Genomic DNA, 12,698 nt, shown 5'->3' with positions numbered 1-12,698 from the left:
AATAAATTGCAATAGTTGTACGCCTTACTAACTAAAAACAAAAACAAATTATTTTAAATAAAACAAATATTCTTTCCAAATTTGTTTTCTCATTTCACATTAGCCTCTATATGGAAGACATTATGATTGTTTATCAGCATTTTCTATATAATATCTTGGTTTGTATTTGTTTGGTCATTTTTGCAGACCCCCTGAGGAAAAAAAAAATCCTAGCCACGCAACTCATAAAAAAGCTTCAGAAAAATAGTAATAATGCCAAGCAGCTTTAAAAATGCTTTGAAAGGCTAGCAATCTTGTAGCGTTCAACGCCAGAGAGAAGCTGATTCTGCCACTCTGCACCTCTGCTGTGAGAAGATCGGAGTGAACGCTACAAAGAAGCTTCCGACCACCCATCAGGAAACGACCCATCACCGATCAAGGACGTGCCATGCATCATTCAAAAGCTTCCAGAGAGAAGAAAAAATAGCCAATTTTCTATTTTTTAAGAACTCCTGACGACTTCTAAGTGACTTGGCCTTAGGTGTGAATGTGAACATGGTGTCTGTCTTCAGCCTTGTGATTGAGTGGCTTTGGACAACACTCTACACTTGGTGGCCAGGCATTTACAAGCCCAGAAAAAAGTTTTTCAAATTTGCGAGTGGTGTGTAGGGGCCCAAATCTGATTTTTGATAGACCCTCAAATCCATGGCAGTACACCAGCCAGGACCGTCTATGTTTTAATAAACGGCAAATTTTGATGAGGTAACTCTACATAGCACGCCTCCGGTTGCTTTGTGATTAAACAGTGCCATCTGGTGGACAACTATATTATTGCAAAAGACGCAAGCGGCAAATTTTGATCGATTCTTTCTTTTTTTTTTTTTTTAAGACATAGAGTAGTTATACTGTGTCAAATATTTGCATTTAAATATATGTTAGTCTATTTTGTCACCCATTAATACCATTCTCAGCCATTTACTGAAAGAATTTGGATGAACCTTGTTGACAAAGAAATCTGTGTTTGTATTCAAGGATGTTTTTTTTTTGTAGAGCAGACAAAACCGTCTGAGGGACTCAAAAGTACTTAAACCCACTGAAGGCAGGCTAAAGCCAATTTAATTTTTAATTCCAGGATAGCAGCATTGTCTACAATGAGGCACAATAAAAATAATACACCTATAACCATATTTAAATTATTGTTCTGAAATTTGGGAAAACACAAGAATTGACTGCAACCTCTTTTTTTACGTTGAAAAATGAGCTTAAGTGAAGTCATCATGCTGGACATACCATCACCACACAAAAGCAATGTTTCTACAATCTAAAAAAATTAAATTGATTAATATAAAACTGTACAATTAATGTATAAAGAAAGCTATAACTTACTGCTTGACAATATCCAAAATATGTTTTCAGAGAGAGAGGCTGGTTCCAGGAAAGTTGGAGGGGAAAGAATAACTTAAAGACAGAGTGCGTTCAAAATGGTCATGCGAGATTAAAGCATCTTGATCTTTTTCTTAAATATGAAATCAGACAGTGACAAGAATTTCTTTAAATAGAAGAAAACTTTATTGATCAGTTTTTGAGACATCACATGGCCCCAGGTAATTGCCTTATGTTTGCCGAATGTTAGATCCACCCGTTGCAGCCCTTATTAAATTCAATAAGGTTAAAAAGAAATTGCAGTGGCCTCAGAAATACATGGACTAATTATGAAATACTTTTTTTCCACAGAAGAATGCAATGCTACTTTGAATGGTCCAGCTTTTATGGGTTCTGGATGGTTGGTGGACAGCCAAGGATGTAATATGGGCAAAGATTTGGTGTATTAATATTTTGAACTGGAATAATGGGGAGTGAGCCAAAACATTAATTTTGGTTGAAAAGTCTTTTCAAATAAGATAGAGGCAAAAATTAGCCATGGAAATGCAACACAGCGCTTATAGATGTATTGTATTGTTAAGGAATGAGTTGCTTCGGTGATTTGACCAATAGTTGTACTTTGGAACAGCATTTGTTTCTAAAATATGCGTCTTCTATTCAAGGATTTTTCTTTTAAAGAAATCTTGACAACTTATTTATTTTAAATTGTTGTGCATAATTTAGCAAAAATACTGCAGTGATCAGGATCGTTTTGTTCAGGGAAATGCCATTATAGAATACAATGATTTAAAAATATATTCACAACTATTTAGGAAAATTATTAAATACAGCATATATGACAAATAATTGGGGATAAATACATCTATCAGCGGATATATCTATCATATACACACACACAAACACACCTATATGTATCCATACACACACACACCTATACATATATGTATACATATACACATATATATATATATATATATATACATATACACATTATATATATATATAGATATATAGATATATATGAGAAAAATATTGATCATGAATTGCAAACTGAGCATGCGCAAAGTAATTCTGACCAATCAGAAGCAGCCATTCAGTGTTTTAGCCTAGAAACAAGGATTTTTATTTTACATCGCGAGGGAATGTATTACGACCTCTTATTGGTTCAGGTGTGTCATGACATAGATTAAACCAAATCTATTTTTCCGAGTTTTGCGCAAGAGAACAGGTGATTAGATTAGTTGATTTTCAGACTTCTATCATGAAGATTTTGCTGTCACCTCTCAATAAAAGCATTTTTTCCAAGTTATTAATGTAAGAATTTGATATCAATTCCAATTGGAAAGTGAATTTTACTTATTTATCTGGTGTTTGAATAACAAATGTGAAAATCATTCTTTTGCTTGATGGACTGCGGCTCAAAGCATATATATATATATATATATATATATATATATATATATATATATATATATATATATATATATATTAAGTCCGCTGAATTTTTGCAAAGACAAAAGTCTTGTTGCCTTGTCATATGATGCATCCATTCCTAGATGACAGCCTTACATTTGAAGCATTACATACATTCTTTGCGATTTCTGATGACTTCAATAAATGTTATGAATCATTGCCAAACCGAATGGCTACCAAACTCATGAAAGCCATACAAGATATTAAATATGGATGCACAGCACTGATGCTATGCAACAATTTTACTCTCTGTACGCGACAAAACCTTTGTCTTGCCAAAATCTGACCTTTCTGTGTTCATTAAATCATCAATCTTTCTTCAGTGAAGCAAATTTATTTAAGTATATTAAATATAAATTTGGAGAGTTTTAGCTTTTAAATGAGACATTTTGAAAAAAAAAAAAATAACAATCGATTAAGTCAGGCTACAAGACGCTGTTTCTACAAAATGGATATAGCAACAAGACTTTTGCCAGAGATTTTATGTATGTATGTAATTTTATATATATATAGCTTATTTATTCTGTAAACGTTTGAAACAGAACACGATACATAATTTAATAAGAAATATCCTATCAGTTTAAAATGCATGTAACTTCTAGTGCTCCATTTGTCTTCCCTATATTTCCTGCACATTACAAATGATTATTTTCTTCGCCAGAAGCAGTGGAATAATACAGGGCAGAACATTGAGGTGTCAGTCTTACTGGTGATAGTGGTTATTGATATTGGAGACAGATTCTACATCATGCACAGATAGAAGCGAGGTTGGAGGGGTGAGCGCAGAGATAACCGGGGCTCTTCTGGCAGAGCAGAAGGTGTTTGGGAGAGTCACTGGTCATACTTCACAAAAGGTCAAACCGAGAGCTAGAGACCAGCTCTGCTCAGTTCTAGCTGATGGCTGGATTGTCTGCCTGCAGATCTGCAGTCTCTGAGGGTTCGATGGGCACCTCTGGAGGATCATCTGTGGTGGTGCTTGTAGAGGTGTGAGCAGGGACCCCTTGCAATGTTGTGTCCCCCTGAATTTCTGTGCCGTCCTCATGCTCTTCGGACTGTACGGCTGACATGAGGTGTAGGGAGCCTGGGAGTTTAACGGGGCAGAATGCAGAGCCTGTTGGAATGAAGTTTACCTTGTTTTTGTCGGGACAGGAAAAGAGGGGTACGGATGCTGAGGTGGACTGCCTGGAGCTGAAATACAGTGAGTGCAATGTCACTGGAGTGTTCGAAGTGTTGAGATACAAAGCACAAGTATGAGACAGCTTACCTCATCTCCTCAAAGGCTTTAATCTTCTCACAACCTTCAGGCGGCTCTCGCTTGAACATGTAGCTGTTATTGGGTTTGGGTGACGAGGCGAATTTGGGCAGGGGCGAGCTACTTTCACTGTCTGTAAATATAAAGACATGCTTACAAAGGCTATTGGGACATTGAATCCACAGCACGTTCTTGATTTTTGTCAAGTGTTATGTCGTATGATCCACAATTTTTTTCTGTGGACCATATCTGCTGAAAAACTTAGCTATTCGCTTTTTTGCTCTTTCTGAAATGCCCCAAGATGCCGCCAAAGCCATGTCTACATGGTGAAACAGACGTTAATGTCAAGGAAGTATGTTTAAGTCATGCAACTAGATTGTGAGACGAATTTTGGATGTCGGGGAGGAGCTAATATTAGCCTGGGTTGTTATTGGAAGTTATTAAGATTCTGTGCAACATTGCAAGTGCTTACACAATTTGTACTAAAATAAAATCATTTGTGGCTGTCAAGTTGGTGAATGACAACGCAATACAAAATAGAGGTGGACATCTGGGGGACTGATGCAAACATTATATAAATACAATTGTATTGTATTTTTGCATCAATGTGAAGACGACCAAGGAGATGGTGGTGGACTTCAGGGAGGACAGACGGCCCGTCTCCACCCGCGCGCACTGGAGGAGGAGCAATGGAAGTTTTCTCTTGCTACAAGTACCGCCTTTTCCAAGGATTTTACCGGGAACTGAAACACTTCCTGTCTGCTGAAGACGCAATAGGTCTGCTTCCTCCGGCAATTTTCCCGGTTGCGAAGCTGTGACATGAGGAGCTTCGACAGATGTTTGGTGGAGCGCAAACAAATTAATTTGAACTTACTGGACGAACCTGGGACCTCGAGTATTGTATTTTGTGACATTTCATTTGGAATCCTAGAATCCTCTATTTTGAGATTGAAATAATATCAAGCTGTTTTTTTCAATCTTTTTTTTGAAAGATAGTCGGAAGGCAGGACTAAGGCAGACCAGATGGCACTAATCTTCAAGAAAAGAAAAATTCATGCATATAAAACTCTTACTCACATATGCTATTCGAGTCATAAAAAACAGGTTCTAACCTTTATCGGGATCATAGAGTAAATCCTCTGTGGAGTAAGGACTGCTCTCGTGTGATCCTGATGGACAGGCAGGTGAGGGGCAGGGTGACAGGCTGGAGCAACTGCTGGACCGTCCGGGGGCTGAGGGAATTTGGGTGTCAGTGCCTCTGGAGCTGCTGCTGCGCTGCTGGGGAGGAAAGGGTGCCCGGCGTCCATCGGGGACCTCTAGAGACTGCATTTCATGTGAACGACAGCAAAGAGACAAATATTTGTTGAACAAACCTTGGTGAGTTTTCATTCTTTAGATCATTTAATTTCTAAATGTCCTCCTCATTTGCTGCACTTTCATCGGCACAAACTCACAAGAAGTTAGGGCTATTCAGCTTTTGGTTGAATTTACAGGATGAGCCTGAAATAAACTAATGATATGAATAGCAAGAAAAGTATCGGTCGACAAATGGTTTAAACACCTGGAATTTTGCCGTTCATCTCTTTATTAGAGAGCTGCAAGTTGTGCAAAAGTATGTTAACATATAAAGTAGTGATAGACCGATTATCCGGGCCAATATTTGGCATTTTGCAGATTATCGGCATTGGCCTTTTTTTTTTTCTCTAACTTTCAAGGTCGCAAAATTAAAAGCTGTTTTCTCTATCTCTCTGCAGTGCTGATGGACCCGCCTGCAGAAGCAGATTAGCCCGCCCACAGCACCATCTGATGGGTTCCTTGTGCAGTGGGTAACAACCAATCAACAGTATACTGCCTGTTTGCTTTTTCACACGCACTACATAGGCAACACGCAACAGACTTTGCTGAAATGTTAATAATGTCAGTCTATTACAACTCACAACTAAAAGAAAACTATTTGCCGTAGTAAACTTTAAAGAAATGTTTGTTTTTATACATCTGTAAGAAATGCAGGTGAGCCTGGGAGCTCTGTGCACTTTTTGTTAGACTTTTAAAACTAAGTTGTCTATTTTAAGATAAAAAAAAAAAAAAGCTTTAACATGTAAATCACTTAAGTCGTTTAATAAACATGTGCTTAAAGGCAATTAAACTAAGTGAAGTTTTGGAGTTTTTATTTTTCAAAATTTTGACCCCATTTTCAACAAATGAATATCACTTCAAATATCGGTTATAGGCCTCCATGACTACTAATAATCGGTATGGGCCCTGAAAAAAGCATATTGGTCTATCACTAATACAAAGTAGAACAGTTTTATAAGTTCTGGCTTGGCACCTACTTACGTGCACCTCCGTGTATAACATTTTTATTAAGCTGAAAAAAATAAATAAAACATTCAGCCTTCCACAATTATACTATATTATATATCACAAAAAAATATGCTGCCAAGGATTGCCAAGCCTTAGTTTTTTTTTGTTATTATTTATTGCCCCCTGGTATGACATTTCGTACAAAAAAACCAGGCCAACTTTTACTATAAAACTTGACAAATAACAGACAGGAATATGACAGAGTGAAACGGCAACAAACTTGAATTCCTACCTTTAACTCGTCCTTCTCTCCGCTGTCTTTGATAAAGACCTTCTCTAGCTCATGGTTGATACCCTCCATGCTGCTGGGTACCCGAGAGATCGAAGGCTTTGACACCGTGATGTTGGACAGTGGCATCTGGGCTGACTTAGACATGGAAAGGCGCTGAAGCCCACAGAGACAGTGGCAGCCAACACAATAATTAACCAACACTTGTATTTATTTCATATTCGGTATTTTATATGTGAGAATATTAAATTTGATAAAAGAAGTCAAATAAAAAGGAGGGAGAATGAGAAATGCCAATGTATTTTTCGTATTATTCGTATAACTGTCACAACGTCTAGAAATTGCATAGTATTTCATTACAATGTGATAAGTTTCACATGATCAAAATGGGAGTTATCGCATTGAAGTTTGACTCTCGCATTTGAAAAAAACTAACCAAATTCCTGCCAGTTCAGGTTACTATTGGAGTCCTTTTTGTCTTGTCAAAACTACGCTGCTCTTCTATAATACTGTATAAAAAAAGGAATTAATTCATTTAAAAAAAATAACAAGACCTAGTGTTTAAAAAATGCCACACCAACCTATAGAGCAGGGATGTCAAACTAATTTTTGCCGTGCGCCAAATTGTATTTATCGATTCCCTCGAAGGGCCATTATGACTGTGAAACAATTTAAATGTTTAATCACCTCCTCATTTTATTACATACATTTTATTACAAAACAAATTGGCACATAACTAGTTTTGAAATCACAAGTTAAGAATAATAGTTTGTTCAAGTTACTGTTATAATGTAACAAGAAAATGCTCACAATATCTATTATTATTTATTACATATGACAATTTCAAAATTTTGGCACAGACTTCGGCATGCAATATGGAAGTTGACATGTTTGATTTACTTTTATGTGCCAACGTGGCGGGCCAGATCTGGCCCCTGGGCCTTGAGTTGGACACCTGTGTTATACAGGTCTCTGACAGTGACCTGAACCAGAAGGAATTGTTTGTGGAAGTGAAACTTATCACATTTCACATTTTAGAGTGGAACGTCTCACGTAATGGCGTGGCGCTAACATGAAAATGATCACGTTGTAACGTGAGATTTATTACGTTAAAAGGTTAAATATATTTATACACAAATAAAGCATTGAATTTATGAAATGAATATAATGTGACGGTGTAGCTATTTATTGTGGTGTGTCAGCAATATGCTTTTGTAGAAAAGTATATCAGACAAGAAGTTGCGACGGCATAAAAGATATGAAAAATGCTTCAAAAATCCTTGCCACAATTTTGATTTATTAGTTTGACTTCACCGAGTTCTTTTGTGAAGTTAATGTCTGCTAATAACTACTGATGTTTGTGTGAAATTTTGGAACATAATAATGAATATGTGAATGCTGGTGTTGGAGTAGCCACAATACACCTGGCCTAACCATAATGATATTGGGTAGAAGTTGATTTAAAAAATAAATAAATAAATAAAAAATAAATACAAAAAAAAACATTAAAAAAAAAGGTCACATATTGTATAAAAACATTAAAAAAAAACGAAAACAACATAAAATAACCCCTCACAATTAAAAAAAAAACAAAAAAAAAAACAATATTCATCTAAACTGCACAAATAAACTAAACCACCAGAGGCTGCTGAAAATGCACAAATGAAAAAAAAATTGGCCATTTTAATTTCCTATCTACTTCATATATACACTTTCTATTTTTATACTGGGACATGACGATGACGATATTATGGCAATTTTAATATCATGATATTGCCGCTATCGTTGCATTCCTAATGACTAAGACAGTGCTTCTCAATTACTTTCTGTTACGCCCCACCCCCTCGCAAAAAGAAAACAATTTGCGCCCCCACCCCACTATCCACTCTCCGCCACAACTATAAATAATAGCATTTGTCTATAAAATAGTTATAGGTACACTACTGCATAACATTGTATCCTTGTTAACATAAAGAAAACAAAAAAGAAGAGATATATTTCAACTTACAAGAATAACATTATTAACATTGTTTATTAGACTGTAAAAGAAAAGATTTTAAGTGCATCAATTTGTCTGAAATTAAAAAAATATATATATCTATGTTTAAACTGTAAACATTTTTGACAGACTTATCGCACCATTTGCTGCTGAAAATAAATTTAAACAAAATCAATAAATAACAAATTCAAATTGACTCAGGAGCACAATACATAAAACACATTAACCTACAAAATAAAAATGGAAAAAAAACGATTTCTGCTGATTTTTTTTATCCAATGGGCAATGAGAGCACCACTGCTAACTACTGGAATGCATGTGCAATTATACTTTAATGTAGTATGGCGGGGGGAAAAAAGCATGTTCCCACACACGCCCCCCTCAGCATTGCACCGCCCCCAAGGGGGCCGCCCCACTATTTGAGAAGCACAGGACTAAGAAAATAGGTTCATTGAGTCAAAACAGTATTACAGCAAAATAACATTTTAGAGAGTCTAAAAACATGAAAGGACAGAGTGATCTACCTGGGACTAGCTGGATCTGGTGAGGTTTAAGTGATGGTTGTTGTTCCCTGTCACAGCTTTGCTTGCACTGGAGCTGTGTCCAGAGCTTTACAGTGTGCTGGAATCACATTCATCAGGGGCGAATCGAGGAATTTAACTTCAATGGGTGCTCAGCCCCTAATCAGAACCATGATGAAAAAGAACACCTTACAGTTAGCATACAAATGAATCACAATCCAAAAACAAAAACGGTCAAATATCTCCTAACAATTTGTGAGATTTTGCTACAATCCTATTTTTTTTGTCATCTTCCAAATCTGAATTCATATATATTTGCTCCTCTGACCTTCTCGGGACTTCTCCATCAATTATAAATATGTGGTAAAAAAAATCAGATTGGTAAGAACATTTTCATTATCTGTCAACCATCATCAACAAAATTACATGAAATAATCCACTCTTTGTAATTAATCTTAACTCTAAAATTTAATACACAGGATGTCAAAACAGAAGTCAGGGAGAAGTAACAGGAAAAAGCAGAGCAGCAACAAGAATAATAATTCTGCACTCTAATCTAGCCTTATTTTCATATTGGTGACTCTGTTTGTATCATTAGTGACATTCCACTTGCTTTGCCTTACCTCCGAAGGCAGTCGGTACTTCCCCAAGATACGGAACGCTGCCGGGTTGTCAAACCCACATCCAAAAATCTGAAAAGACACCAGCATCACATTACTAACTAAATTTAAATCCCTTGAGAACTTGACATGAAATATCTTCTCTTTTATACTTTGGAAACATATCCCGCAGAACTTGAGTGAGAGTTGCGTTGAACTAGCTCTTTATTTCCCTTGATGGAAAAGGAACATGCCTCGGTGAGAAAAGCAGCACAAATGAGTATGTGCTCATTTAAAACGTGCCCTAATTTAACTGCCTCTTGTTTGGGTGTTCTTTGGTAGATTGGGATATGAGACTTGAACAATAACAATGAACAAATAAATTTGTCATATATCAGCCATATTACAATTTATGGCACAATCCAGGCAAATTGCATGTTCAGTGTATCATCGTGGCGCTTTAAGTATGGACAACATGTTCACAAGTGCCAATCAGTACCTTGACTGTCAGGACCTGGGGGAAAGAGAAGGCCAAAATGAGTATCAACAACAAACGACAGCGGAATAAACCATTTTTTCATAGCAACACAATTAGTCAGTAGTAGCTCAGTCCACAAATGTTCTTTATAAAAACGTACTTGATAGAGTGGGAAAAAAATACTGTATTTCCAATCGTATATCATCTTAAAAAAAAAGGCACAAATCAGATTCCTTATGAAAGGAGACATTGTCTGGTTTGTTATTTTAAGTACCTGAATACTAATTAAAAAACATCCCAGCCATCAAAAACCAAGGGTGAAATTTGACAACAAGTACATCTTAATGTTTTCGGCCATTCTCGATAGTGTCAGTCAGCGAGCCTTTCTGAATTTTACCAAACTGCGTCGTCACAATACGCTAATCTGCATAACGATTGCCATACTGAGTTGCTCTGCCCATGACTTGGCAGCGGGGCTAGGTAGCTGGAGTCAGCCACTTTTTGAAACACGAACATGACAAAGGTAAAATGTAAGCAGAGTATTAATGTGTGTTGATCACTATAGATGTCTTTTGCTAAACTGACTGTAACAAATTTTGCTTGGACTATTGGACTTGGTTATTGTGGGCCAGCTTGCTTGACAGATTCAAAATCTGATTAGATAAGGAACCAGATCCGCTGCAACCATAGTTCATGTTACAAGGGCCAACATAACTCCTTCTGAAGGTCCTGGGTAGGTTAAATTGCCATGGCAACACATAAAGGCTGAAATCTGACTGGACAAAAACTTTATTTGAAATATAAATACCATGTGCTAAATACCATGTGCTAAAAACAGCGCAGTTCAGAGGAAAAATGTAAAGATGTCTCCATGTAGATCGTATTCAAGAATCAAAGAAAGCTATTAGAAACGTCTTTGAATGAAATATAATTCAAATTGGGTGATTTTGCATCAATTCCAAGATATTATTCAAGTAAATATCTGTTATATGCTTCACAAAAAATAGTAGTTGAAAAATGTGATTAATCCCAATTAATCACTTGACAGCACTAATATATATATATATATATTTCTATATATATATATATATATATATATATATAAAACCTGTTCTCTGTTCTATCCCAATGACCCAATTAAACATCTAACGAGCCATCATCAGAACAAGACTAAACATATCGTTAGTAAACAAGGATTTCATATATCAGAAAAAAAATGTCGCTGCTCCTTCCTCTTTATTAAATCAAAGGCGAGTAAGAAAATGTCCAAACTTAAACCTCGCCATGAATATTTCGCATTACAATTCGTCGTACTAATAATTTACATAACTGTACCGATTTTGATGATAAATGCTGACCTACTTCGTCTATCGTTACAAATAATCCTCACCAAAACAAAACGTGGCGTATGACGACAAATACTGGGAAGCAGATAACCCATTTGAGATTAGAATGAATTTACCGTTTAATGGTGAGCTAATACATAAACCGGATACATTACAACGTTGTCATGCTCCACATGGGTTAAACTAGTGTTTTTTTTTAAACTTTCATAAACGTTGCTTATCACCGCTTCATGCATAAATTGCCTTATTTACGATCGAGTATCGGTACTAGCGTCGCTCCATTTCAGTCAGAATGGCACTTAGCTTAGCACTATGCTATCAAAACGATGATAAATACGTCGCGAAACACGCATTTACATTACCTTCAGATTCTGAAAACGGTAATGTGCGTGTTGGTGAGTTCCTGGTTATCAAGGGTGAAACGTCTGCGAGGACCAGCCAGATGTCCGGCTCCGGCCTGCCTGCACCCGGGCTGACGGGATTTGAGCGACGGGACGAGGTCAATCCAGCGTTGTTTCCAGCTAACGAGGAGGAATAGAAGACAGTTGGGGTGTGCTGCTTTCCACGCAAAAGGCTTCTACGGCCCCATGGCGCGCACAAGTCTGCAACTGGATCGCGGCGCAGGAGGACAAAAAACAGATGATCAAAGTGACACTCACCAATGATGATGCACATTCAAATGAATTTCAATAGTTCCTGTTAACGTCATGCTGGTATCTTAAAACACACAATAATCTGACATTTAATCAAGCAAACTCACACACAAGATCATAACATTAAAATTATGATATATAAATATATTTAACTCACGCACCGAGCTCTTGTGTGACGTCAGTGGAGTTTTGACAGAGTTGACGACAGACGCCTAAAACGTGAATGGCTTAGAAGACAGCGATGACAAATAATCACTTTGATGTAGTCCTTGCTTATTGATTTTGGACCACTTGAGATGTGTCAATTTAAACGTTTATTTGGTTAAAGTGCTCAGAATACTGTGTACTAAAGAACTCTGGTAAAAGTATAAATACTGATTAGACAAATAATCATCAACCAGTTCAGGGTGTCCACCGCCTAC

General features: G+C 36.7%; 1 protein-coding gene across 6 annotated transcripts; it reads right to left on the bottom strand.

Moving 5' to 3' along the window:
- Nucleotides 1–2,822: 2,822 nt before the first annotated feature.
- On the bottom strand, nucleotides 2,823–12,698 carry LOC148321110 (glucocorticoid-induced transcript 1 protein-like). Of its 6 annotated transcripts, none has more exons than XM_088319566.1 (9): nucleotides 12,438–12,698; nucleotides 11,986–12,231; nucleotides 10,299–10,313; nucleotides 9,824–9,892; nucleotides 9,204–9,359; nucleotides 6,684–6,836; nucleotides 5,200–5,410; nucleotides 4,100–4,220; nucleotides 2,823–4,023 (listed from the first exon to the last, which is right to left on the bottom strand). In XM_088319566.1, the coding sequence occupies exons 6-9, from the start codon at nucleotides 6,825–6,827 to the stop codon at nucleotides 3,726–3,728; spliced, it is 774 nt and encodes a 257-aa protein (XP_088175692.1). In that variant the 5' UTR covers nucleotides 6,828–6,836; nucleotides 9,204–9,359; nucleotides 9,824–9,892; nucleotides 10,299–10,313; nucleotides 11,986–12,231; nucleotides 12,438–12,698; the 3' UTR covers nucleotides 2,823–3,725. The 6 variants fall into 6 exon arrangements, with proteins under 6 accessions (XP_088175692.1, XP_088175693.1, XP_088175691.1 ...); XM_088319567.1 differs by lacking the exon at nucleotides 12,438–12,698 and adding an exon at nucleotides 12,283–12,401 and having other exon boundaries at nucleotides 11,986–12,144; XM_088319565.1 differs by lacking the exon at nucleotides 12,438–12,698 and having other exon boundaries at nucleotides 11,986–12,276.

Source organism: Idiotropiscis lumnitzeri, chromosome 16 (assembly GCF_059441095.1).
Source record: "Idiotropiscis lumnitzeri isolate Australia: NSW breed Sydney's pygmy pipehorse chromosome 16, RoL_Ilum_1.0, whole genome shotgun sequence".
NCBI lineage: Eukaryota > Metazoa > Chordata > Actinopteri > Syngnathiformes > Syngnathidae > Idiotropiscis > Idiotropiscis lumnitzeri.
Note: the sequence above shows the minus strand (reverse complement) of the source record. Positions and strands in the feature narration are given on the sequence as shown.

Coding starts and splice junctions, on each gene's coding strand:
- LOC148321110 (XM_088319566.1), bottom strand. CDS start 6,827: ATGTCTAAGTCAGCCCAGATGCCACTGTCCAACATCACGGTGTCAAAG. Junction 4,221..5,199: donor ACTCTATGATCCCGATAAAG/GTTAGAACCTGT, acceptor TTATATTTACAG/ACAGTGAAAGTAGCTCGCCC. Junction 4,024..4,099: donor AAAGCCTTTGAGGAGATGAG/GTAAGCTGTCTC, acceptor ACTGTATTTCAG/CTCCAGGCAGTCCACCTCAG.